General features: G+C 40.9%; 4 protein-coding genes and 1 long non-coding RNA gene across 5 annotated transcripts; 2 read left to right on the top strand and 3 right to left on the bottom strand.

Annotated features, from left to right (window-relative positions):
* Positions 1–397: 397 nt before the first annotated feature.
* Positions 398–9,935, bottom strand: slc40a1 (solute carrier family 40 member 1). The gene is made up of 8 exons (XM_044217457.1): positions 9,577–9,935; positions 9,367–9,434; positions 8,799–8,958; positions 8,353–8,468; positions 6,189–6,315; positions 5,553–5,798; positions 4,756–5,394; positions 398–4,247 (listed from the first exon to the last, which is right to left on the bottom strand). Exons 1-8 carry the CDS (start codon positions 9,608–9,610, stop codon positions 3,931–3,933), a joined length of 1,707 nt encoding a protein of 568 aa, XP_044073392.1. The 5' UTR covers positions 9,611–9,935; the 3' UTR covers positions 398–3,930.
* Positions 9,936–16,382: 6,447 nt separating this feature from the next.
* Positions 16,383–17,890, top strand: LOC122885454 (ASNSD1 upstream open reading frame protein-like). Its single transcript, XM_044216563.1, has 4 exons — positions 16,383–16,597; positions 17,245–17,298; positions 17,510–17,585; positions 17,747–17,890. Exons 1-4 carry the CDS (start codon positions 16,523–16,525, stop codon positions 17,785–17,787), a joined length of 246 nt encoding a protein of 81 aa, XP_044072498.1. The 5' UTR covers positions 16,383–16,522; the 3' UTR covers positions 17,788–17,890.
* asnsd1 (asparagine synthetase domain containing 1) lies at positions 17,808–22,247 on the top strand. Its single transcript, XM_044216561.1, has 3 exons — positions 17,808–19,223; positions 19,821–20,002; positions 21,786–22,247. The coding sequence occupies exons 1-3, from the start codon at positions 17,808–17,810 to the stop codon at positions 22,030–22,032; spliced, it is 1,845 nt and encodes a 614-aa protein (XP_044072496.1). The 3' UTR covers positions 22,033–22,247.
* Positions 20,610–21,860, bottom strand: LOC122885455. Its single transcript, XR_006380115.1, has 2 exons — positions 21,735–21,860; positions 20,610–21,468 (listed from the first exon to the last, which is right to left on the bottom strand). It is a non-coding gene; the product is annotated as an uncharacterized LOC122885455 (long non-coding RNA).
* On the bottom strand, positions 22,053–27,316 carry zgc:136439 (uncharacterized protein LOC678627 homolog). The gene is made up of 8 exons (XM_044216562.1): positions 26,950–27,316; positions 26,284–26,373; positions 25,853–25,932; positions 25,624–25,739; positions 25,409–25,506; positions 23,648–23,716; positions 23,495–23,553; positions 22,053–22,365 (listed from the first exon to the last, which is right to left on the bottom strand). Exons 1-8 carry the CDS (start codon positions 27,139–27,141, stop codon positions 22,245–22,247), a joined length of 825 nt encoding a protein of 274 aa, XP_044072497.1. The 5' UTR covers positions 27,142–27,316; the 3' UTR covers positions 22,053–22,244.
* Between the last annotated feature and the right edge of the window lie 145 nt (positions 27,317–27,461).

The following is a 27,461-nucleotide window of genomic DNA, read 5'->3' as shown; positions in this document are numbered from 1 at the left end:
GATCAACAGTGAGTTGGTATTTGGTGTTATATAAACCTCTTAAAGTGGTACTAACGCCTTATGGAAATACATTGAGAGCTAAAATGCTTAAATGACCACAAAATTCAGAGTAAAAGCCCACAAACATGTCCCAGGCCGAGCCCCTTCTGTCGAGCAAAATCCAGGTCACTCTTTTCAGCAGGCACGCAAGTCCAGATCATCCAGCTCAGCTTAAAGTCACTCCGTTTAACACCGGCTGCCTAAAGAAAGGGATTCTGGGGAGGAAATTAGAAGCTAACTCTGCTGTGGTATGTGACCTCACATAGCAGCAGCCAAGCCCCAGACTGAGGCCAAGAAACTGCGAACATAATACACTATGCACACCCACACACACACACATAAGACTATACAGACAGGCGATTGTAAAGCTTTTATTTATTTAGGAGACCTCATGCAATACAAGCAGTACCAACGTCCTTATATTCAGTGGAGTGTGATTATTACATAAAAATGAATAATTTCTTTATGATTGAATGTTTTTGTCTATTGAACTACAATAACACTGATATATATATATATATATATATATATATATAGTCAGAATAAAGCAGTATGATACAGATGTATTCAAATGAAATGCAGTAATTGCTCTATACACAAATTCAAAAATCTTTAAGAAACCCCAATTTGACACAAAACGTTAACACTAAGTATATACAACATGTAAAATAAAAAAAGGCAATATTTCCAGACAAACAGCATGAATACACAATATATTTTTTTGTATTTTTAAGTACGTTTATTTTGACTGACAGCTAATGGTATTTACATTAAAAATATAGAGTTATGGCCACGTGTGATATTCCTGAATCAGCAGACCAACCTTTGTCAGAGCTGGTTTCCTCACACTCAGTCTTCCCCAGACTCAGTGTGAGGTTACAATCAACATAAAAGTTAAGCTCCATTCCTAGTGAGTCTGCACATCTGGGCACACCTGCAGACCTGACTCACCACCACGGCCTCCACCAGGTTTCATGGGAATGTGCGGCTAAAAAGTGGCCTTCTGTTCTCCTACATCTGGTGCGGCTACCTCTGTTTCCAACCTAAATACCCCCCCCCCCACATTACCAAAATCTTGGCTAGATTTTTTATGGGTTGGGTGCGGCTAATAACTTGTCTCGATGTAGCCACGTGTGCGTTTAACAGCTGTCACGGCTAATTTACAATAAGGCGACAGAAATCACCGAAGGTCAGAGGTGGAAAGGAGCTAGTTACATTAGTTACTTTATGAGCTTTAAAGTGAGATTATGTCATTTCTGAAAGACGAAATAACACATTATTCTGTTTACAAATGAAAAGTTGAATTCATAAGCAATAAAACACAGCCTTGCTTAGTTCAACACACTCAGGGGTTTTGCTGCTACAGCCTTACTGGGTCTGGTATGACCAGTAGCTTATGTGGCTAATGTTAGTAAACTTTAGATAGATATTGCTGTGTAACCAGTCTGATGACCCTATGACTCTTCTCCGTTACATTATGTTTTAGCAGAAAAAGTTACATAGCCTTACGTAGCACTTTCCGAATGTCTTGTGATTTTAAACTGTTTTTGGAGACACTCTTATACTTAGAAACTCTCTTCAAGGGAAAAATAGCATGCATAAAAGCCACAAACTTTCATGCGATACTATTGAAATACATTTTCTAGACTAGTACTATAAAGCTAAAGATATCAACGTAAGTGTGAGAACTTTGACTTGAGTAGAATGTTTCCACCTCAGTTGAAGCTCACAGCAGTAAAAACTAAAAACCCTGACTCAGTCCAGGTCCAGAGTCTGTTGGCAGTCTGAAGCGGTAAACTGAGATCAGATAAGGGGTGCTGGCTAAGCCTAACTGGCTGACTTTTTGAGGAAATGGGGGTATCTGGGGTATTCTGACTTTTTTTTTTTACAGGAACTGGTACAGTTCATGTGGTGCTGAGTTGCGATATGTGCCTTTTTTAACCACAATCCCCACAAAAATAACACTATTAACTATATACCAGAAAAACTAAATTTCCGTACAATCTCAGAGTGGGTTAGAAATATTCAGATATACTAGGGGTGTATGAAAGCATTAGCAAACCTACAAAACTACTGACACCTGATGTAAAAATATATATTTGGAATGCTTCAGACAGATAACTGGTTTTCCTCTCTCCCTTTTATGCCACATATGGACTTTGACTTTGGTAACTGAGAGAGCTATTGAGAAGGGTGCATAGGATTTCTCTTTTTTTCTTATGGCACAACCGCGAGGAATGGCACAACACAATACTGATGATACAATTATTATAAAAACCACCGTCTGTATTTCCTGAATAAATACAGTTAATTGCATAACCCTACATAACCTCGTATTAAAGAGACTAGATCCCAGTTTTGTGTTTGGTTAAATAAAAAGTATCTTCCCCCCTCTGGAGGAACCTTCTCATCATACATGTATATGTAAGCTGACACAAACAAGAGTAGGCTATCAGAGAACAGCTAGCAGACACAGCTACAGCACCAATGAAGTCACTGAGAGGCAAGTGTCAGAAAATGGGGGACGTTCTGTCGTCACCCTTAATTCAAGCCTCAGTGCCTGCTTCCCTGCAAGATTTCTCCCTCATTTTGCCCTCAGTTAGCTGAAGCACCTTTTAAAAATCTTTACAGCTAGATCCAGGCTGTTAGGAGGAGAATATTTTACAGTGCCTTATCCCCTGACTTCTTTAACAGGACCCACACTGGGGTCACAAGCCTAGAAGTGATGGATCCTTGTTTGACAGTACATCTATGTATCAAAGAGCATGCACCCACACATGAGAGGCTGAGGCTCTCATCTGACTCCCAGGCTGAAAAGGTTAAAGAAACTCTGCCTTATCTAAAGTTTTACTATGGATTACTTTTCTATGGCTGTAAGCTTTCTACTCACCTCCTTGTGCTAATGATTAATGCTTTATTAATGGTATGTATAGCATAGTAACCTTTCTCTGGTTTAGCTTAGCATTAGCATTCTGCCAGCTACAAGCAAAGATGTTAGTTAGATAAATAGGATGCAGGGGTTAGGGCGAGGCTTGAGAAATATGTACCCAGGACCAGTGTTGGGGACGTTACTTTCAAACTGTAATATATTACATATTTCTAGTTACTTTCATTTGAAAGTAATAAGTTACTTTACAATATTACTGTGTAGAGTAATGCGTTACTTCCACCAAAATAACCGCAGAAGTATGACCAGGCATTATAAAATGGGTTGTTTCATAGCGGGTAATCAAAGCACAGAGGCTCAAGTTTATTGCAGTTCATTACAGATCCAGTGGTGGGAGATATTGTATAGCCTGATGAAGGCTCTCCTCTGCAGCGCAGATCTGGCCCATTAATGCATTCACATGCAGTGGTTACCACTTTGTATTAAAATTGCTTATATTAACAATAGTGTGATGATATAGAACAATTAAATAGCCTAGACCTTTTTCAATAAACGAACAGCCTTGGACACAGGCATGGGCAGGCAGACAAAGGATCAAAGTCTGATCAATTAGGAGTTAGGGATAAATATATTTCAGGTTACTTGTGTTATTTCTCGCTGTAGAGCGTTCCCTCGGCTTCCTTAGACATAGATTGCACTTGACTATTATGTTCTTGTCCTTTTCTTTGATAAACTGAAAGTAATGGGAATATGCCCAATATTGAAAACGTAGAGTCTGACTCCGCAGCCATCTCAGCCATCGAATTTTGGCAACGAGATTCTTCTGAGGATATTTTTTCTGGTGGCGCACTGTGGATGAATTCTTAAAAAAAACACTTAATTTTGGGTGGCAACGCATTACTTTACATAATAATTGTTACTGCTAAAAGTAATATATTACTGTAACGCGTTCATTTTGTAAAGCGTTACCCCCAACACTGCCCAGGACAGTCTCTTTAATGCGGTTAGACGATGGTAGGAAGTGAGGGGCTGTCTACATTCTCCACCTTCTGTTCCGGCGAGCAGCAGAGGAAGAGGCGGCTGCCCAGGCTCTTGAAGGCAAACCCAAAGTACATGATGTGACCCATGGCCACGAAGGAGACAGAGATGATGACCAGCAGGCCGAAGGCCTCCGGGTTCGGAGCCAGAATCACCATGATGAAGTGCAGCAGGTCTAAGAGGTAATTCATGGAGTTCTGGACGCCACTGATCACACCTCGCTCCGACTCTATCACATTCTCCTGGATGAGCTGGGTCACTGTCAGGTCAAAAGACCACAGGCCTGCAAGACAGAGATCAACAGTCAGTCCTAATGATATTTTTTACAGCCGCAATAAAACAACTTTAGAAGACAACAGTAGCAGAAGCGGGAATTATCAGGCAATATTATTGGAGTCAACGGTTGCAAATATTGCTCTGACGTCCATGGCAGATCCGTAGAGATCTTGAAATTCCGGTGACTTATGAAAAAGTTCAACCTGTGGACCTGTTTATACCTGCTTGAGTCACCTATAGGAAGTCATAATTTGGGAAACAGCCTTTTATAATCTTATGAAAGGAAGTGACCATGCCAACAAAGCATGGACACTCTAATTTCCTTTTGAATAACCCTAACAAACTAACTTAGACTATGCACCATTTACTTCAATGTCAGTCAATGAACATCTGCACTTTGGAGCTTCTACTCTGCTCCAAAACAAAATAATATTAAATACAATATCATGGTATTCAGATAACCACTCTTACCACCAGATCTGGAAAAACAATTCAAAGGGAACTACTTTACTTACCAAATCTAGCAGCAATGACGCCAGCGAACAGCAGACTAACAGACATGTAGGACTGCAGAGGCGGCAGCTCTTCATCTGGTGCAGCAGTAGTGGCATTTCCACCGGTAAGAACGCTGGTGAGGCTGTGGTCGGCCTCGGGCAGCGCCTTCTCTCCAATCAGGTGGGTGTAAATGTCCTCGAAGGGCGAGACGCTGAGGTCGAAGGGGCTCCCGGGAGCAAAGACAGAGGCAACGCACAGCATGAGGCAGGACAGCTGGGCCGTGCCTGAAATGAAGCCTGTGCGGATCAGGCCGCACTTCTTGCGAACCCAAGTGAAGGCGACAGTGCCGCAGATGCCCGACACGGCCGAGGCCCCCATCAGCAGGCTGAGCACCGAGCCGTTGAGGCCCTGCGTGTAGGCGTAGCCCGTTGTGATGCAGTCGAAGCCCAGCACCGTCATGTAGAGGAAAGCCAGGGACATGCCGGCGAAGAAGATGTTCTGGTTGTAGTAGGCCACCCAGCCGGCCTTGAAGGTGCGCAGTGGTTCGCTCACCTGGTAGCAACAGCCGTGCTGCTTGGGAGAGTCGGGCTTGGCCACGACCGAGGTTTCATTCATCAGCGGCTGAGACAACTCCTCAGGACTCTGGCCGTTCTCCAGGTCTGCAAAAGGGCATGGAGAGATTTAGTTATATTCAGTCTGGATCATCACACAAGCCAAAACTCTGAGTGAGTAAGATGCTTATTACCAAAAATAAAATACCAGGATTTTTGTTTTCCTCTGAGAAGGTACAAATCAAACACATGGTTCTTGCAGCTACCTTTCGGGGGGCTGAGCTGTTTGAGCTCATGTTGCTGTTCCTTCTGGCCGGCTTTCACAGCCAACGCCGGCGTCTTCTGGTAGACCTTCCACAGCAGTGCGTACTCCAGACACATGGAGCACAGGTTCCAGCCTGAGATGAAGCCGCAGCCAATGAAATTGGAGCCAAAGGCCATTATCTGACCCACCAGCATGGGAGCCAGGATGTTGGTCAGCTGGTCGATAATCCGTACTGTGGCATTCATGTCTGTTTGATACAAGAGTGGAGTGGTGTGAAAGTCAATATTAAGTTTGAGATTTATTTGGAAATGTGATCAAATAGTCGGCCATTATCGTCCCCACATTTTGGTAGGTTTTACACATTCATATGACAGCAGATTTGACTAGAATGACAGTACTAGCACAGCAAATTGGTATGGGTCACCAAGTTCATAATGCTTAGAATGTTTTCCACCATGTGAGCTAATCTTTTAAATAGTTTATAGCAATTAGGGGAAAACTGCAGGGACATAAAAAGCGAAATTAAGAGTGAGTCAGCATCCAGGGTTCAAAGTCTAACCCCACTGAACAGATCTGATAATGGGTCATGTGAGGCCTACATTAGATGATAAGCCAGCAGCAGGTAAGAAACACTGACCTGCCAACTTGCTGCTGTCCTGACCTGCCACAACCACCACCCAGTCCCTCTGGATGGTGATGGATGTAGCTGTGCTGGCTAGGTTGGCGATGTTGGCGATGGTTATCACCATTATGTAGCAGGTGGTCTGAAAAACAAAATGAGGGTATTTTTACATTTGTATGTCATTGTTAAATTTGATCAATATCCATTTGTGTCATTAAAGGTTGGTAATGTTCTATATTTTCATACTGTCAACAAATTCCATGTAAAGTCTAAAACCAACATATATATATATATATATATATATATATACTGTATATATCAGCCAAAGCCTGATATAGCTTATTCCTCCATTGTTGTCCAAAAACACATCAATGAGCCGCACTGTTGCCCTGGGTGACATGTTCCTTCATCACCATAAACACACACACTGTAGTTTATTTTGACTCAATCCCAGATACACCGTCCTGCTGCCCCAAATACTCACTAGAGCTGTGGTTCCTATTTGGCTTGTGACCCCTTAAAATTAAGCAATTTCTACTTGTGACCCTTCATCACAGTGTCGACATGAATTCTAAGCAGTTCAACCAAAGAGTGATTTTTCAAGTTTTTTTGGATTGTATCGTTAGAAGGATTTTTAAACGGCTGAAGAGGTGAAAGTATCCAGTATTTCACAAGCAAACGTGAGAAAAAAACATAATTTTGCTCAACAGAAATATACAGTTTTTCTCTTTCATCCCTTTAATCATCTCGGGATCCTTCAAATTTATCTCCTCAGGTTGGGAACGACTGCACTAGAGCAAATGTGTATTAATTCGCAGCTAAAAATAGTACCCAACAAACTCACTAGTTACTCCTGTTTGACAAACGTTTGCTAAAAACTACAGTGACCAGCTCTTTAAGGAAAGCACTGAGCCTTTATAAAAATTTTTTAACTACATATTTGTGACGCGTTTTTGAAACTTCTACATCTTCAGGAGGAACCAATGGGCTCGGGGGTAGGGAAGTAATGAAGTATTTAGAGACAGACTAACGAATTGTTTTGGTATTTTCATGGGATTTGTTTACAAGAAAATATAGAAAAATACCAACCTTACCCTTTAAACATGGATATATATGACTTGCATCTATTATACATTATATTGTCACTATTTGGCTGTCAGTTCAGTACAGATTTCACCTGATACTGACGACAAAATACTTTACTAACCAAAGGCAAAGCCCAAGTGCCACTATCACATGTCCCTAAAAAATCGATAACTTCCTGAGGAAAAAATCTATTCAAAATAACTGCTTAAAAGAAAGAGCATGACAGCTAATATAATACTCAACATGTGACCTCAACTACGGCAGCAAGAAGCACCAAACAAATGACAAAACCACTAGAAAATGTAGCATACTTCATCTAGAAATGGCTCGGCTACTTTGTTTGTTCATCTGTATGTACATTGAAACGCAGCTGCTCTGGTTAGAAAAGCAACAAAAGTGCTTCAGCAGGCCAAGCCACATTTCTCTCTCTCTCTCTCTGTCATGTGACAGGCCTTGAAGAACCTGCTGACTACACAGCCTTCAACGAGACACTAAATCTCCTGTTTCACCAACCTCTCTCCACCTCCACACACACTCAGACACCAGCCGTCCCTCTAAACACTCTCACATGGCAAAAATCCTCCTCTTTCTCTGGAGACCCAAATGCGTCCCACAAATACAGAGGGCAACGCTGGAGACATTCCCCCCAAAAGAAAGGCTTTTGTGTTGACACCCCAACCAGTCTTCCATGATGGACGGAAACCTGTCTAGTCTGCAGTTCTGCATCTCGGTCAGCTGCAGAATCAGGTCCGAATCTTTGTGGTGAGGGAGCTCTCATGAAGTTACATAGCTCAACAAGTGTAAACAAGCCCCTGGCAAAACACTGACACAAGCTTTCTTTTCCTACAGAAGACTGTTGAGACAAAAATTTAAATGACAACAAACCTGCTCTGTCAATTTAAGTCAGTGGAACAGTCAAAGGTCTTCTGGGAGTGAACTACACTCATTTCACTCATCTGTAAAAGCTGTTCAAGTGGTCATAAATCACAGTGACGCAGGAGTCCATATTAGTAAAAGCAAGCAAGTTGAATATCCCCATCAGATCACATTGAAACAGCGAGTGTGTAAGAGACAGCACAGGGGGGGATCTTACCAGAATCCATCCATTGTAAAGCTCCACAAGCTGTTCTTTGAACTGGAAAACAACCATCAGGAGGACCCCACACACGATGACGCAACTGTTCTGAACGAGCAGCGAAGTCTGGGCCACTGTGGAAACACCACAATGACCATTAGGGACAGAAATGTGATCAAAGACAACTGATTTCTGTCTGATAAACTAGTTCATTAGAACGCTTTAACAAGATGGTTGGATACATTCCCCACTCCCTCATCTAATCTAATATAATTAATGTCTCTGCCAGATTCCTCTGGATAAACAGCCAATGTGCACACTGTATATGACACTATAATACCAGTCCCCACATCTATTTTCAGGATCATATCTACAAAGTTTTGATATATTTTATTCATGGCAAACTTGTGTTATGACAATCCCTCAAGAACAACAATATTTGGCTTTGATTTGAGCTGCCTTACCTTTGAGTCTGGGATTTCTGTCCACCCAGTCCCCAATGATGGCCCCCAGCAGCAGCACGGAGCCCGCCACCACCAGCCCATACACGGCCGTGAGCAGCAGGCTGTTCCCATACAGCTCCACCAGGAAAACAGCCACGGCAAAGTTCCACATACGGTCGCCCTGGGAATTCAAATTCTGATTATTTAAAGGCCAGGCTGATACTTGATTCAAGACGTCCAGGTTGGGGCTGATAGGAAATGTGGTTTGGCTGCTGCATAAATAATAGGAGCCCTCTCTGCTTTCATGGGCTGAGTAACTAACACCCTCTTCAGTGGAGTCTATTCTTTAGGCATGGCAGCTAATTGTAAAGACCAGTATTGTGTGGAGAGCTACACAGGAAAAACATGCCATTTTGTATTGTAATGACAGTTATAATAACACAATAACACATTAATGCTGTATTACATTTAATTTGACACTGAAAAGCCACATATGTAGCCTGCCATCATGATGTACCAATATATGACGGTGTTTCATTTAAATAGACAATAATGTGGTTAATTGTAATAGTGTCAGTGTTTCACTTACCCATGTTGACAGAGCATGTCCCATGTAAATAAGGAATTTAGCGGAAGTGAAGAAGTCTCGGACAGATTCTGCAAAGAAAACATTTAACTGTCAGAATAAAATCATGACATGTTACAGCTGGTGGTCCATATCCATCGGTTTCCATTCATGATGTGCAGGCTCCGTTTGAGGAATAGCTTGTAATTTCACATGCAATGAAAAATAACCTACCACAGCATGTCTTTTTAGGTTCAGAGTTATCCATTTTAAAGCTGTCCAAATGTCAAAAATAAACAAGAGAATATTGCTTTTTGTTTGCTCTACGCTGTCTTCTCTTTTGTCATGTAATGTTAAAGGAGGTCGACCCCCGGCTACCACTGCATCTTACTGCCGACAGCGACACAAACACAAAAAAAGACACGGCGTTTCTCCCTTTTCCCCTTTCCAAACTTAGCTATCACTGTAGCTGAAGTTGGAAAGAAATAACTTTATAGCCTAAAACGCCGGTTAGCCGCGAAAACAAAAAGCTAGGCGCTGAATTCAGCACTGCTCCGCCGGACGGTTAGCTCCGCTCTGAAGCGCTGTTTACGTCCCCCCTCCAATATACCCACGTTGTCACGTGACCTGCCATTATTTACATTGTGTCAAAAACAAGTGTGGTCCTCCCACCACACACACGCTGACAAAACAAGCTGCACCATAGCTGCACAAAAAAGGTGTCATTGTTAACAGTATCATAAATAAACCCCGTAGCCCTCTTTACACAGGGCTTGGTGAGCTTTAGTTTGAATTGGCTCTCTTTTAGCAGAAACGATGATATAGATTAGACTCCAATCAACACCTGACCAAAGATGAGTTCTACAAAGACCACTCACATTTCCTGAAGGCTAGATGCCTGCTGTTGTCATGTTTGTGTGTTTGCTTACTCACTGCAGTGGTTTCTTCCACCACAGTATTCCCATCTTTAACTTAGGTAAAACTAGCAATTCCATAATGTAAAAATACTCCATTCCAATACTCCAACACTCAGGACATCATCAAAGTCTTGCTGAAGCAGAAGTACAGAAGTGTTGGTGGGAAAATGTACAGAGAGTATGAAAAATAAAAGTATTTTGTATGCGGGACGTGAGAATGTTATATTATTATATATTATATCATTTGAATAAAATGACTGATGCATCCATGTGTAAGTAGAATTTTACTATTGTAGTTGGTGAAGGTGGAGCCAACTTTATATGCAATTAAACAGTGACTGAAGCTGCTAAATAAATGTAGTGGAGTAAAAAGTACAATATTTAAACAAAAAAAGTAGTAAATATAGGCTGACTTTCCATCACTGACTGACTGTAAGAGAGTATAGACTATAGATGTTGGCAGTTGCTGTACAACCATATGGTCCTTTTCAGTCAGTGGGATGCAGGTTACATTAAGTCACTAATGAAACTATGTTGTCGTGCTATGTATATCAGAAGAGATGCAATTGATTCATTCAGAGCAATAAAACAGTTCCACCTAATATCATCAGACTTTTTAATTACTTGCTGCACTTTCTTTTTATATATAAACTGAATGTGAGAAATACTTAAGTGGTCACTATAAGCAAACAACTGTGGCGAGCAAAGAGTTGCAACCTCTTTGTTAAAGTTAAAGATTAACTGAACTTGCCTGGGCATTCGATGCCACACAACACAAATTGTAGTCGAACATTTCAAACATTTAGGCAATAGAGACTGCCGTTACTGCCTTGACCTGCTGAAGCTGTTTACCAAGAAGCCTGTTGCATTAGAGCTTGGCAGTGAACAAAGAACAATTGGGATAACGCACACATGTGGATGACTTGCACTTGTCCACCTATGTCAACAGAACATCACACAGCAATAATTACAGTCTGCATGGATGAGGGCTCCTTGGCCCGCATCCATAAAAAGTAATAAACACTGGCCCATTGAGCACATAGCTAATGTTTCTTAGAACTGTACACTGTACCTGGATGCACAGTGGACTATAAAAGGCCTCTATGAGCTGAGTGGGACCCCCAGTGTCTTATGTCACCACTGAAACCTCATGTCTACTCTCAAGTGATGTGTTTTGGGCTTTTCATTGACTTCATCAACTGTGTGATGAATATTAGCAACACATGCAGTACAGTAGGTTAGTGTGCTGCATCTTGTGGCAGCTGGTTCTGTGCGGTTTTCACATGATATCACTCAGACAAAGTGTTTTACTTTAGAAGGATCTGATACACGTTTGGTCCTATTGTTTACAAGACCAAACAATAGTTAGTGCAGGTCAAGCTCTGCACTAGCTCACAAACTCTTTTCACTGACCATTCCAGTTTTTTCAAAAGCTGAAGTATGACAGTAAAAATGTTCTCCAGCAGGTGCCCAATCTAACCCGAGCACACACAAAGCACAAAGATACTCACATACAAACATTCCAGACTTTGGCCGAATCCACCAAAATGACGCGTGCTGAGGCAGAGTCTCTTGATTCTTGTGAGAAATTTTCATTGCGGCCATGTTGATCCAATAAACATTTATTATTGTATCCAGCCCTGTTACAACATACTGCGAAATATGAGCTAATTTAGAACTGTTTTAAGCAGCTTGTGCTGCTTTTTCATGTATTCAAATTCAAATACATAAAACATTTTAACCTCAAAATGTTGATGTATGAGGCGTTGAACTAAAACACAAGTGAACCAAATGCATTACAGCAGATGCTTCATATCTAATTATGCTTTTCTGAAGTTTTGTTTGTAATGTCTAAACTACTTTGAAAGTGTTTTAAAAAGCCAAGTAAAAATAGTTTTTCTCCTCCTTCCTCTACCTTTCATAAACATAATTGCAAAGGCTATAATAATATATACTATCAGAATATAGTATATTCTATATTTTAGGATTAATCATCTCCCACTTACTTACACGGAACAATGTGAGTGGGTCATGCTTAATGCAGGACTGTGTATAATATAATATATTTGTGTATAATATTTATCTGAGACTGGGTTCCCGACCAGGCAAAACACCTGTTTCCATTCTTTATGCTAAGCTAAGCTAACCTTCCTCTGCCAAGTAGCTTCATATTTAGCATACAAACATGAGGGTGGTATCAGTCTTCTCATCTAACTCTTGGTAAGAAAGTGATTAAGCTTACTTGCCAAAATGTCAATCTATTGCTTTAAGGCCTTTACTATTTCAGCTTCATCAAGTTATCAAAAACAACTCAGTAATTACTAACTAATACATCCACAATGCACAGGGAGTGGAGTGGGAGAAACGAGGTGTTAGCAGTGACTTGAAGCTCATGTTTTCCCATGGGCCCCCCTAGAGGGTTGATCTGGCCCTGTATTCAGCCTTTGATATGTGACCCTTTTCCAGCCAACCAGCACTTGGGGTGGTTGCATTATGAATTCATTATCCTCATATAATCACTGTATTGTAGCATGTAGTACTATGAATACGTGTGAAAACACATACTGCTGCTGGGTTACCAATAAATCTGCTTGTTATTTTGTTAAAAAAAAAAAATCACCAGCAAATTTTGCCAAGAGCAACACGTAGGCCTACTATTTGCCATCTCATCGCATGAGGGAGCAAAACTGAGACTAACAAGGAACATAAGCACATATTTTGGGCCAAGTGATGACAATAGGCACTGCTATCCCTTTGTGATCTATTCAAGGATCACAAAGAGCTCTCAGCCGTTTGAAAGTCTGCACACATTGAACTGCTACAAACAGATTACCAGCCACACTATTAGTGGGCCGGTGTGTCAGCCAGCCTCAGTTACCTGTCATCAGCGGTCAGACAGCTGTGGTGTCATTTTGCGGCCATGTGACCTGCAGGTATGTCTGCAGGATCCCTTTACAGGCTGGCTGTGGATCAACAAGCTGTGTTTACGTGGGCTAAATGTGTACTTCCAGGACAAAAATATGAGAATGACATGCCTCCTGTGGCCATAAGTTGACTGACACTCACAAGCCACAGCTAAAGAAGGGATAGAGGTGGAGGGCGGATGTGAAATCTCACCTGAAGGACGGTGTACATGAAGCCGGATCAGATTATTCATCTATTCTTCTTGCAGGGCTTCTGTTCTTTTTTGTGCCGAACTCTTAGACTTTGTTGCAATAGAGCTAAAAGGTATTACAGTACAGCTTCCTTGGTTCAGCAGTTTCATTGATATTTAGCTGGAATAACTGAGCCTGGGCTCTTGAGGTGTCCCAAAATCTCATGACACTGGACACAGTAAGATTACCAACCATCTCAGTGACCAAAGATCACCAGAAACAATGATTATGATTATTACCTTTACCCATTTTTGGAACATAACAGTGTTGTGGTCTTATTGTTTCTGTGGATATCTACCGCTGCCCGGGGCCTAAGACTTTGATGTGTGCCTGACAGCTCCGCCAGAGAACGATAAACATCAAAGGTCACTGTCTGGCTGTGACAACCTGGCCACCTTTCCCAAAATGACAACCCTTGTATTTAGCGAATGAAACGGTAAACATCTGACAGCTGTTTCAGATCAATACAACATTGCAGCTCAGTGGGCAGCAAACCAACTTGACAACCTCAAACAGGTGTGTTTGTCTGTCACACTGCAGGTTCGAAGGGTGCTTGACCGACTGCTGGAGCAAAATCAACATTTGTGTCATCCATGTCTCTTTACCGGTTGTTGACCGCTGCCAGGCCAATGAATCTCAGGTCCTCAAAAATATCTCTGTAATGTAAATTGTACCACATGTGACTGGAAGGTTGCTGGTTTGAATGAGTAATGCTCTCCCCTCTCTTGATGACTTTTTAACCACGCTGTTGGTGTGGCTCTAGGCCATGTTGGTCGGTCGGTCCACCACTTTGGTCCAGACTCAACAAATTTTGGATGGATTGCCATGACATTTTGGTGCAGACATTCATGGTCACCAGAGGATGAATCCCACTGACTTTGGTGACCCTCTGACTTTTCCTCTAGCGCCATCACCAGGTCAAGATGGATGTTCTCCAAGATGGCTGTAGAGTTGTTCAAATGTACCTCTGATTTTATTTGATCATTTTTGAGTAGTCCCATTTGTATATCTCACATACTGAGAGAGAATAACAAAACAAAACAGCCAGTGAAGAACAAAAAATGTTTTTAGCGCATGTGTGACAGTGCATTAAATCAGTGATCTGCAGTTCAATCCAGATTTTTGTTCCTACACACCCTTGTGATACTCCTGTCACCACAAGAGGGTTGATTTCCTTATTTCTCTCATCATCTGAGTCATGTTTCCACCTTCATGGAAACACCAACATGGGGACTAAATTCATATGACTTGAACTGACTGGCACAAGCCAAGTTATATTTACTGGAGACTTGACGTATGGCAGCATGGTGTTTCCACCTCAGCCCAAAGACATGCAGGTCTGGTGGAGTGCTTGTGTGTTTTGATGTAAATGCGAGTGTGAATGTGTTCATCATAACATAAACAAAAATGTTTGTTTATGTTATGCGTGTATGTCTGTATGCATTGTTATCCCATTAGTGCATGTTACTAACTCGACATCTTCTCTCTCCCGTAGTTTTGTGCTTTCTCGTTTCTCTCCTCTCTCCTTCTGTTACTTTCAGCAGGTATTTCTGCCTCCTGAGCTGCAGAGTCTGGATCTGTGGTTGTGGGCCACCTGCTGCATGTTCCTGCTTAACATTACTACTACCATTATATTATTATTATTATTTTAAAAGTCTATGTGGAATTTACATTGTGCTACTGTATGCTCTCTCTCTCTTTCTCTCTCTCTCTCTCTACCTAACATGGCCCACCATTGAGTCTGGTTCTTTCCAAGGTTTCTGCCTCTTAAAGGAAGTTTTTTCTTCCACTGTCGCCAAATGCTTGCTCATGGTGGGATTTGTTGGGTCTCTGTCAATAATATTATAAAGACCTGCTACCTAGACCTGCTCTATAGGAAAAGTGCACTGAGATAACTTCTGTTATGAATTGGCGCTATATAAATAAAATTGAATTGAATTGAATGTTTAAAAATTTGCTATTGGCTGATATATCATTGTCAGATTATCAGAACTCTCAAATATCAACATTGGTGTCGGCCTCAAAAATCCAGTATCGGTCGGGCTATAATTTCTACGCACATTACTGTACACATTGTGCTGTAAATTTACAAAGAATTTATTTAATTTGGAACTTGTATTTTGGCAACAACATCCCCTTAAAGATTCTGAGATACTCAAGCAACAGCACTCAGGAAAGCTTGACCTGGCGACAGCTCTGGGAACAGTTTTAGTTTGAATTTCATTGTGCAGCCCTTAGAATGACAAATAAATGTACCTAGAACCTTGAGTTAATATTTTATTGACTGAATTTGAAAACCAGATGATGCTCCTGTGATGTGAAAAGTATGTTTTATGTAGCAAACATGGATTTTCTCTAAAATGCTCTACAGGATTAATTACAGTATGGTGTTTCAGAAAGATAGTAGGGGAACTGAGACAGCTGAAGACATAAAACAGAAGAAGAAAGGAGAATGAGGTGAACATTTAGTCAAAAGGTTTATATACTAAATAAGTGTGGGTTAAGTTTAGACTTTGACTGTAAGATAAATGGTGATGCTGAACCCTGAACAGAATACTAAAATTATTAACCGATTGATTTGGCTTAAAATGGTCTTTTAGTTTTGGCTATTCTATCAGTGATAAAGGGTACAAATAATGTACCATAAACAGTAAAAGACTGCTTGATATCCGTTTTCTTTATAAATATTTTGAAATATTTGTACTATGGAAGAAGACAAAATCAAATCTTCTTTTATAATTCATTTATGTATTATGGATTCAAACAGACATTTAAGACTAAGCGAGTAAATATCAATAAAATTAATATTTCTAGTTTTGTGAAAATGTGTGCATTAATTTCTTGTAAAGTGGTGGCTTTAGCTAATTTAGTATATATTTCAGTCCGGAGGAAATGAGAATAGTTTTCCATGGAGAATCTCTAATAGAACAGTCAAAATAGTGTATGTATCAACCTCCCACCTCCAGGGGGCAGTAAAGTCCAAACTGGACAGACCTCCGCACCCGGAAAAGCTTTCAGAGCTGCTGAACGTGTTTTTACACTGAGGTTAGCTTCAGCTACCTTAATATAAACTCTGAACTGTCTTTGTCTGCGTTTCTTTTGAACAAAATGTCTTCGAAAATCCGGGATAACGACGACAATTTTGAAGGACAGTGTGCACTTAAAGAGGAACTGAACAAAAAGGTATTGTTAGCCACAACATGTTGCTGGAGGCTAATGTCATAGTCACAAATATTAGCCGGTAAACAGCCTATTTTATACAGTCTCTGGTAAACGCGTGGCAAATCTGAATGTTGGGTGACATTACAACTCTTTTCGGGATATCAAAGTATATACGTTTATGTTGAAATATACGGACTCTCAGGACTCTTTCCCACTAGCTACTTGTCATAGGAACTTTAAATTATTGCCTGAATTTTTATTCATACCTCTATTACTGCTGTGCAATATCCACCGTCTCATAGTCATCTTAATAAGCTACACTTAATTTGACAGTACTCATTATTGCACTATTACTTATTACTCATATGATTGCATTGTATTATTATACCGTACATACTTATCAACCTATCAACCTCTAAATCCACTTTGGTACTTACACTTATTTTAGCTTTTATACTTATATCCACTTAATTTATCTTACCTGTATTATAGTGTATTATATTTTTTGCTTAGTACTTCTATTCCTGTGTGCACTGACCTGACAGTGAGCTGCTGTAACAAAAGAGTTTCCCCTCAGTGATCAATAAAGTATTTCTGATTCTGATTCTGAAGAATTTCCATTTTATGAAGTCAGTGGAATAATTGGTGTTGCTCACTTAACGTTACAGATCAAGGAGCAGAAGGTTGTAGTGGACGAGCTCTCCAATCTGAAGAAAAACAGGGTGAGTAGAGTTGTGTTAAAGGAAACACAGCCAAAGTCTAACTTTACTTACCTGAAATGGACACATTTATTTATTCATTTATTTAAATGTGGTTATGCCCTTGCAACTATGAATGTGAATCTCTTAGTTGAACTCGATGCTTGAGACTTGACATGTGTTGTAAGTGTATTTTCTTATGTATAATGTACATTTTGTATGTATTATCTCCCAGAAAGTCTACATCCAGCAGAGGAACAGTAACATATTCTTCTTAGCAGACAGAGGTCAGGCACTGGGTTCATGCAAAAGTAAGCTGAGAGCTGTAAACTTGAATAAATATCATTTTAATAGATAAACTAGCTGGCATCTCGCTGCCTCATTAATTTATAACTGAGGTTGTATGAATAACATTTGATCATATAGCATCATGTAGTAGATGAACATAACAGATGATATTTTCTCTCTCCAGAGGAACTGGATAACATGAAAAAGGAACTGCAGGATATGTAAGACTGACCTTCACCACAACAATGTGTGGCATCTTTTGTATGTTGAGTCTGTCACCCACTCAGTTTGAGTGGGACAAAACAGTTAATGAACATTTAAAGAGAAGGGGGCCCAACTGGAGCCAGGATCTTACAGTCAGAGGCGCAAGTCCCTGCTATCAGTGTTTATTCTCTGCCCACGTTCTTCACATGAGAGGTCTTCTTACCCCTCAGCCAGTTCAAGACCACACTGGAAATGTCCTGGTGTGGAACGGAGAGATTTTTGGAGGTCTCCCAGTGATGCCAGAGGAAAATGACACTGCTGTTGTCTCTCAGCAGCTATCATCCTGCAACAGCCCTTCAGAGATTCTGTCTGTCCTGTCCACCGTACGGGGACCGTGGGGGTTTGTTTACTACCAAAAGGCTGGAGACTACCTCTGGTTTGGCAGAGACTTATTTGGTAGGCGGAGTTTGCTGTGGAAATTTGATGCGGAGGTCAACGCCTTGACCCTGACTTCTGTGGCAGCCCACAGTTCTGGACCTGATCAGTCTGCTTGGCAAGAAGTCCCAGCAGTTGGTGTATACAGGATTGACCTGAAGGCAGTTTCAGAAGCTGGCTCTGTGATGTTTGAGGTTTATCCTTGGGCTAATGGAGGAAATGATCTTGTCTCGAGCTGCAGTGAAACTATATTGGAGTCTGTCCCGAGCGGCTGCACTGCTGTGATGAACCCTTCAGGCCTCGTACTCAGGTCACCCGTGTGCCCTCTTAATACATCCATCCCGAAGTCATTACAAGAGAAAGAAATTCATCCAAACTCACATTCGTCTGTTAAGGATCTGGAGCAGCTGCTTGCAAGCAAAGGGAAAAACGACGAGGTGAACCGTCTTATTGATGTTCTCAGTGAGGCAGTAAGGCGACGTGTTCAGTCTCTGCCTTTCAGGGTGCAAGACAGTTCCCCTCCTACTAATGACCACGCTAGTGTCGCTATACTTTTTTCAGGAGGTATCGATTCAATGATCCTGGCTGCCTTAGCTGACCGTCACATACCTGCTCATCAACCAATAGACCTTCTCAATGTAGCGTTTAAACTACAGGAGCCGAAGGAGCAGAAAGAGTCTGCAAAGAAACTCAAAAAGCACAAAAATAAGCCCACAGATTCTAAGACTGATGGAGCTGATTCCCAAACATCCAGCCCCTTTGATGTTCCGGACAGAATTACTGGAAAGGCCGGTCTCAAGGAATTACAAGACTTGAATCCTGAAAGAAGATGGAATTTTGTTGAAATCAACGTAGCGCAGGAGGAGCTGCAGAAAATGCGCCAGGAGCGCATTTGTCAGCTGGTGCAGCCGCTGGATACGGTGCTTGATGACAGCATTGGATGTGCTGTGTGGTTCGCAGCAAGAGGGACGGGGTTCATCACAGAGGACAGTGACCAGAGGCTCTTCACGTCGTCAGCAAAGGTGAACTACAAACATAATACAGAAAAACTTTATAATGTACATACATTCGCATAGTATATGACCTCTATTGAGGACAAATAGTAATACAATTAATCTATGCACTAATGAATGCTCTATGTAAAGGGCACAAACCACCCAGAAAAATATCTGAAACAGGATTTGTCTATAATGGGGAATGTATGTACATTTTGAAGGGTTTTTTTCTGTATTATGTTTTGCGGTAATTGTTTTTTTTTTGTCATGTGCATCTTCATTTATTAATCTGGATTATATAGCTCTTTTTATATATAGTATCTTGCTATATGTTTCCGGGCTTGGGCATTCATTCTTATATATTCATTACCTTCATTGTTGTTTCTGATTTTTGTGGTCACTCCACCTTCATTAGAGGCCGCTTCTGGGCGGTTCAGTCACAGATGGAGCCTATCATGCAATTATATATTCCCTTTGCTGATTGGTGTTTGAACCTCACCTGTAAATCAGATGTATTTATTTTATTACTGATAATAAAACAATAATAAATTGCAATTGAGATGCTTCACAATCCTCAACAACCACATTGTCCTGCTTTTGTGTGTTGCTACTTCATGACTACAGGTCATTTTGACAGGAATTGGAGCAGATGAGCAGCTAGCAGGTTACTCAAGACACAGAGTCCGATTTATGAAGTCTGGTCACGAGGGACTGATCCAGGAGCTGGCCATGGAGCTGGGCAGGATCCCTTCCAGGAATTTGGGCAGAGATGACAGAGTGATAGCGGACCATGGAAAAGAGGCTAGGTAGGTGTGGTGTCTGTTTCAAGTATCCATTACATGTGACCAGAGCCTAAAGTGATAACTTGAAATTACATAGTTTGGCTGTGCAAGAGTTATAAAACTTGCAGAAATAGCAAAACATTTTTACATCACCATTGAAGGTGCCCTGTGGAGTTTTCTTTTAATCAAGCAAGTTATGTTTACATTTAGTGTTTCTGACCAAAACATCTTGTGTGTATCCTTGAGGCCTAACAAATGTGCTGAGTGCATTTTCTCATCCCAAAACATTTGCAAAGCCGATTTTAGTGTGTAGTGTTTAGATCAATGTTTGCTAGCTTGCGGTTTTATTCTTCACTGCGTTTGTTGGCACATTGCTACATGTTTTTGTGTGTTATTGCCAACTACTGTCAATCAGCGGAATAGCGTGAAACCAGTGGCAGAGGTAAAAACCGCCACCCGGGCCTTCGTGCACGATACAAACAAAACGGGAACCCACTCGTAAACATTTTTCCACAGCGCTACTAATGGCAACAGGGTACCTTTTTTTTTAATGCGAAAGAATCATTTTCTTTCGACTAATTGTTTCTCCGTTAATATTCGGTATGTACCTTGAAGCCTGGAACATACAACATTGACAGTATAAATGGTTTGTATTAGACAAATGAAAAAAGTGGCAGCAGAATACAAATACTGGGCTTGAGACAGGGAGGGTACTGCTCAAACTGACATGCAATTATATATTCCCTTATACGTTTATATAGATGGCCATTCCTGCTGTTTTGATGATGCTGATGATGGCTTCCAGCTGAAACATGTTTGTTTTTGCCCACAATAAATAAAAAGACTTTCTCTGTGAGTGCTGGCAGCCTGGTTGTTTTGATCCTTGCTGCCACCCAATACAGCGTTTTAAGATTTGGAGCTGTGCGCGCTGCTACTTGTCACTATATTGAAGTACAAACAACAGACTTTGCTCTTTCCAGGAACAAAGGCTTCTGAGCTCTATTTAACTTTTTACCAATGCAGGGGATTTGATGCAACTGTTCCCCGGGCTGTTACACTGGCATGAGTGCTGAGGGAACAGTCCACTGTCCATTAAAAAGGCCTATTACGTCAAACAGAGCACAAAGCAGGACAATGTAGGAAAATTGGTCTATACCTATGACCATGATCTGGCAAATATAATCTTAAATAGGTATGAGACGGGTTTCATCTTGTCAGAAATTGTGAGACTTCAGTCTAATGGAACAGAGTACTGTTTGCGGCAGCGCACCAAGTTGAGTTTCAGGAATCAACTTTTCTCCTCTGAGAGTAAAAGGTAAAACTGTAAGTTTGTCAGATAAGCAGTATTTATTTGAAGGCCCTTCACATCCATGGTTCACCCACAGGTGTTCTCACTTGTGCCTGGATTAGACCCTTTCTCAGGTCTTTGTGGGCGTTTACAGACCGTTTGATTGGCATCTCTCTCTCTCCTGGTAGCTTTGTTGCACCTGCTAGGGTGGGACAACAAATGACACTTTTATTACCATTATTCTCAATGGTACGAGAAGTCCAATGACCTCACATAATTCCCAGCACACTCCGCCCACCTTCACCCTGAGCAGAGGTCTAAACAGCATCATGTCAAAAGTTTTAACTGGAACTCTATTTTTTTTTAAACCAAAGATATAGTGTCTGTACAGATTGTTGACAGTGTTTTCTGTGGAATACCCAGAGTAATGGGGACATTGTTTCTAGAAACAAATGAAGTTGCATTCACCTCCATTGTTCAGGGTAGAATATCTGACAAATATAACTCTGGCATCTGCAGATTTCCCTACTTGGACGAGGACGTGGTGAGCTACTTGAATTCTCTGCCCGTGTGGGAGAAGGCAGATCTGTCACTTCCTCGAGGTGTCGGGGAGAAACTCCTCCTGAGACTGACAGCGAAGCAGCTGGGCCTCGGCCAATCAGCCGTCCTGCCCAAGAGAGCCATGCAGTTTGGCTCCCGCATCGCAAAGATGGAGGACAAACATGAAAAGGCCTCCGACAAATGCACAAGACTCCTCACTGGGTAGACAAATCGTTGGTTGCAATGGAAAGAATATAAAAATCATTTTAATAGAAAATATTCATTATAAAATTACATACAAATATTTGAATGCATATTTACAGTTAGAATTCTTGATTTAATGCGACAGATTGTTTAAGCAGGCCAAGATTTCAATTTTTTTTTCCTTTTTTGGGTAATTTTTTAACATGGCATAATAAATGGAATTTCCTGTTTCCTCTACACCATGTAAGACTCGACATCTTGAAGCTTTTCTCTGAAGTAAACGTCGCATTCAATGTAGGAAGGCAAGTTTCCAACATCGAAACGTCCAGAAATCTGATGAATATATACTGGCTTCCTGAAAGGAAAAAAACAAAACTAATTTATTGACCAATACACTGACATGTTGATTTAAGAAGTGTATTAGTTTTCGCCGAGTATCTACATCATTTTACATGTATAAATAATGAGACACCCAAATGAATCCAAATCATATTTTGTGATCACAGCAAAGAACCACAAACAAAAGACCAGCTGCCTGTCACAAAGTTGGATTACAAATTGAGTTGGATAACTTAGCTGAGTAAAACCTAGTCCCTTACAGGGAATGGCAAAAAAAATTTTGAGGACTACTTTTGCATTCCTTCAGAGCCATATGTCTGCTTCTGCTCAGCTGCTCCCAGCGCAACACAACAGTAGATCAGCTCACTGAACTTTACTTTGAACTGGGCATTAAGTATGCTGATATAGTACTACTGCTTAATAGGCATGCATGGTTATACAATTAGTGAAAGTAAAACTAAATGAATTATTTAGATGACGAGGTCTCTCCAGAAGAAAGCAGTACGGTGATCTGCAGGATCTACAGTTAGTGTCCTCTGTACTGGACCGGACCCCAGAGGGGTTTCACTGAGGAAGAGGGGACGTCTCCAGAGGCAGAATTACAGATGTGCAGTCTACCTCATAAAGCTAATGTGCTGTATTTGTATGAGTCAAAATAGCAACAAACAATAAGGCGACTGAAAAGCTGCGAACAGAGTCTGTGGTTCTGTCCCAGAAAGAGCAGACAGCAGTGAACCACTTGCAGAGACGCATCAGGAATGCAGACCAACACAGGTTGGAAAGCTTTTTGTGTTGTTGCACTGGTTCCTCTGTTTTCCGCACAAAACAATTAAAGTAACCTTTAATGCTGAAACAGGTTTTGGTTGAAGACCTGTTGCTACAAGTGTGGAGCAATAATTGAAGTTTGATGATGTTCTATCTGGCAACTTCTTTGCAATGGGCATCATATAAGGTGAGGTGTCCATAAACAGTGCTAAATGCATTAACTTGAGAATCTCCACACTGCCTTCCATTACAAATAGACATATGGCTGAGAAGGAACGAAGGAAGAAAAGTGTTGCGAGGTTACAAAATATTCCAAGGGAATGCAAAGTAGTCCTCAAAAAAATTCTCGCCGTGACCTTTAGGGGTCCAGCAGAAATTACCTTGGTATGAGCCAAGACACAAAGTTTCCTGGGGCATCTTTCTCATCAATAGGAGCCGCCTATGGAAAGAAAAAGTTGTGCGTAATAGTGAAATAAAAAAACGATTTACTCTTAATTCACATCACATGTGGGACTTTTGATTATTAAAGTTACCTTCTTTTCCTCGATGAAGGTATCCAACAGAGGAAGGCTCTTCTTTGAAAACACATAAAAACAGGGACACTGAAAAACAAATGGAAATTATTAGCTGGGTGTTGCCTGAAAATTTGATCAAAAGATATGCAGTGTAAATACATTCACTGTACATGTTGGACGTCATATAAACATACCAGTGACCGTCACATATCGATAAATATCAGTGTGTAAATATGGAAAACAACATGTCGTCTATTTGATAGTCATCACAATGGACTGTATGATTGGTTGCCTGTCTTGATTTCAGATCTCACTCAGAGAGAAAATGATTGCTATATAAAATGGTGTATTCATAATACTAAAAAAACATGACAGTGATAACTGATGAAAAGCTCCAACGTTTGGATTACAGTGTTTTCTGTGTACGTAGAGCATACTTAAACATATCATTTAGGAAAATGTTTAAGTCCAAAGTTCAGCACTGCAAGAAGGGACATGATATTTTTGTGGAGGATGCACACTTTGATCTCAGGTCTGTTAATTTTGACACAGGTTGAAGACATTTACCGGGAAATTAGTCGATAGGTTCCTTGAGGTGTGTTCACTTCCAAACAAACAACAGGCATCACAAGTTGGTTAATGAGTTGCATTTTTACCTACAGTGCAGTGCAGACACTGAAACAGCATCATTTGAAACAATGACTATAAGGTTCATGTGCTCACTAGAGGTGGAAATCACAAATTACTTTGCTGATTTGAATCACTTAAGGCACTTCAGTACGTACAGCAGTAAGTGAACGCATCACTGTTCACACATTCAGTGCTGATTCTGACCGTGTTCAATTCAGTAGTACGTTCAGTCTGTTGCTGGTTCAAGCTGTTCAGTAAAAAACTAGCCTATACAAGTACTGCACATATGGTTTAAAGCTCAGCAGCGTATTATTTACGTTATCAGATTATGATTGTTTCTGTGGCTTTCACAGTCTTTTAAGCTTTTAACAAGGAAGTAATGTACTATGAATCATACCTGAGCTGGAAACGGCGCTCTCCACCACCAGTGAGGAGCTCCACTGCTAAAAGCTGCCGATTCAGTCAGTGACTGGTGATTCAGTGTAGTCACTTCACTTTGAAAATTCATTGATAAAGATTTGTTCATACATGTACTGAACACCTCTCGTGCTCACTTTCAGCTTTAAGGGTGCCCTTTTTAAACAGTTCCCCAATTTTAGGACAATGGTCCTCAACAGACTACCAAAGAGTTTTTACGGCCGATGAGCTGAATGTTCTTGACAGGCCAGGTAAATCACCTAACCTCAATCCAACTGAAACCCTAAAACCAGCAAGCCAAACCAAATAAAGATGGCAGCCCTGGCAGAGTATCATTAGGAAAGATTCAAAGTGTCCACTGATGTCTGAGTCTGAAACATTAGCCAATCACTGACTGCAAAGGATTTGCAACCAAAGATTAAATATGATGACTTTATTTATCTAGTCTTGTTAAATTAGGTGACTAAGAAAGGGTTACAATATAAAGTAAAGCAATGAGACATCACAACACAAAATGTGTCACTGTCCTAAGACTTTGTGACGGCACTGCAGGGACAGAGGATCTGGTTGGCAGCCCTTTCCTGCCCTACACCCATTCTTCTCAAGACGCAGTAAAATTTCAGATGGCTCTCCCCTTTTTCTGTAGAAACGTTAAAGATCTTTTGTATCCATGTGGACAGGCACTTTTGGACATTATTGGCAGGCTTTGTTCAGTGTTTGTGGTGAACTTACTGCTCTCCTCGACTTTGTCTCAGAGGGAAGAGGTTTCTCCTTCATGCAGAGCACGCGAAGATCATGGTCTACCTCCAATATCCCATATTTAGGAGTTTCTGTACAGACACAATACAGAACTAATTGTGAGCACGAGGCTGAGCCATGTTTGCCTTTTTACTCCCTTCCCTAAAAGATTCCATAATGTTACACTTAAAGCCTAATTTCTTACTCACCCTCGTCTTTGCACTGGTACGAGAGCAGCAGACAGCTGTCCTCACACTTTGCTTGGAGGTCAAAAAACCTCTCTTTTACTTTACTGAGGCTAAAATCTTCTTTGAAGAGGGTGTCACTGTTTACAATAGAAAGGGAGCTGTATCAACTTGGCAGAAACAGGACTTGATTTCACACCTTTAACCACAGTTCTGCATGGTAGTATTGATAATGTTAACTCAGTAAACTTACCCCCCAATTACTAAGACATGGTCTTCTATCTTGAAGTGCTTTACTGCAAGTTGCAGGCAGGCCACAGCACCAAGACGTCCCTGGTGGAATAAGAAAGTTCGCTTGATTTAGAGGTTTAATCACTGAAAAGCACATGCTGATATAAAATTTGGCCCACTCTGATCAAAGCCCTTACTAAGCCATAAGAAGAGAAGAAATACTGTATATTACACACAATACTCTAGTCATGGACTAAGATTTAAGGTTGATTTATGGTTGTGTATTACTGACTTGCTCACACTTCAGCAGAGCACATGCTCGCACTATGGGACTTGAACCTAGGTTACAGAGTCAGAGGATGGTATAAAAAAAAAAGTCTACTTTCTAAGGGCCAACAGATGTGACATAAGCAGTGATGACGGTGAAAACAATCATTGTAACATTGCATTTACATCATTGCTTCTCGTCTGATCGCTGAGAATCTTGACATTTGTGAAATGTGATGCCCACTCTTCAAATGCAGCATGGTAAAGAGCGTTAGTCTGTGGAGAGGAGAAGACATGAGCAGAGGGTCATTCATTCTCAGTTCAGGTTTAGACTCGTATGATTATCAGGCTTTTAAATTTCAGAGATCAGCCCTGGTCCTTAATGCAAACATTTCTGTATTGGCTTGGAAAAACACACTGGTCTGGTCCTAGTTTGAAACACAAGTGTTATATGCAGCATGGCTCCTTTTAGAGTGTCATGTTTTTATTATATATAATTGGATTATTATCATTATTGCTGCAATAACATGTAAACAATATGATAACGGTAACTAATGTCATGGAGCTAATTTCAACTGCTTTATATACTGTTGGGTTGTTATTTTCTTAACAATGCATCATATTTCAAAATCAGATCATATGTTTTGGATTTAAAATCTAAATATGCAAAGCAACTACATACTATAATTGTTACATAAATGTAGTGTAGTCAAGTTCATTATTTCCCTCTGAAATGTAGTGGAATAGAAGTATAAAGTAGCACAAAATGAAAATACTCCAATAAAGTACAAGTACCTCAAAAATGTACTTAAGAACAGTACTTGAGTAGACTACACTGCAGCTACTACTTACAACAACATAAATGCAGTCCACGCAGCCAGAGCCGCTCAGAGCATGCGCCCAGTGGGATATCAGCGCACACCGACCCACCGGCAGCAGCGGCTTTGCAGTGCCGGCCAGGTGAGCGAACCTCCCGCTGCTGTCAGCCACCACATCCCTCTGGAGCCTGGTTCCGTACCCGGCGGCGAGAATTACAGCTTTCATTTCAACTTTGAACCGGGAGAAACGTCGCTCAGTTGTTAACTGCGTTCCCCGGTAGATGACTTCCTATAACGGTTACAAGCCGATGGAGAGAATGGTGGAAAGTTAGGAAACATCCCCTGGGCTAGGTTCGGACTCATCTCGCGAGGGGAGCCGTCTAGCAAAAGCCTGGCAACGCGAGACGAGCGTCGGATTTAATACTCTTCCGGTTACGATTTTCAAAATAAAAGTAGAGCTTCTTCCGGTGATTTCACAAGTTTTCAACATATTGATTAAATAAAGGAGCTGGTGTAAAAATGATTTATGTCAAAATAGTTCAGGCA

This window comes from Siniperca chuatsi, linkage group LG12 (assembly GCF_020085105.1).
Source record: "Siniperca chuatsi isolate FFG_IHB_CAS linkage group LG12, ASM2008510v1, whole genome shotgun sequence".
NCBI lineage: Eukaryota > Metazoa > Chordata > Actinopteri > Centrarchiformes > Sinipercidae > Siniperca > Siniperca chuatsi.
Note: the sequence above shows the minus strand (reverse complement) of the source record. Positions and strands in the feature narration are given on the sequence as shown.

Coding starts and splice junctions, on each gene's coding strand:
- slc40a1 (XM_044217457.1), bottom strand. CDS start 9,610: ATGGATAACTCTGAACCTAAAAAGACATGCTGTG. Junction 9,435..9,576: donor ACCTAAAAAGACATGCTGTG/GTAGGTTATTTT, acceptor TTTTCTTTGCAG/AATCTGTCCGAGACTTCTTC. Junction 5,799..6,188: donor GGACAGCAGCAAGTTGGCAG/GTCAGTGTTTCT, acceptor TGTATCAAACAG/ACATGAATGCCACAGTACGG.
- LOC122885454 (XM_044216563.1), top strand. CDS start 16,523: ATGTCTTCGAAAATCCGGGATAACGACGACAATTTTGAAGGACAGTGT. Junction 17,299..17,509: donor CCAATCTGAAGAAAAACAGG/GTGAGTAGAGTT, acceptor ATTATCTCCCAG/AAAGTCTACATCCAGCAGAG. Junction 17,586..17,746: donor GGCACTGGGTTCATGCAAAA/GTAAGCTGAGAG, acceptor TTCTCTCTCCAG/AGGAACTGGATAACATGAAA.
- asnsd1 (XM_044216561.1), top strand. CDS start 17,808: ATGTGTGGCATCTTTTGTATGTTGAGTCTGTCACCCACTCAGTTTGAG. Junction 19,224..19,820: donor TCTTCACGTCGTCAGCAAAG/GTGAACTACAAA, acceptor TCATGACTACAG/GTCATTTTGACAGGAATTGG. Junction 20,003..21,785: donor GACCATGGAAAAGAGGCTAG/GTAGGTGTGGTG, acceptor TGGCATCTGCAG/ATTTCCCTACTTGGACGAGG.
- zgc:136439 (XM_044216562.1), bottom strand. CDS start 27,141: ATGAAAGCTGTAATTCTCGCCGCCGGGTACGGAACCAGGCTCCAGAGG. Junction 26,374..26,949: donor TGGACTGCATTTATGTTGTT/GTAAGTAGTAGC, acceptor TCCTCTCCACAG/ACTAACGCTCTTTACCATGC. Junction 22,366..23,494: donor GTGTCTTGGCTCATACCAAG/GTAATTTCTGCT, acceptor TTTTCCTTTCAG/GAAGCCAGTATATATTCATC.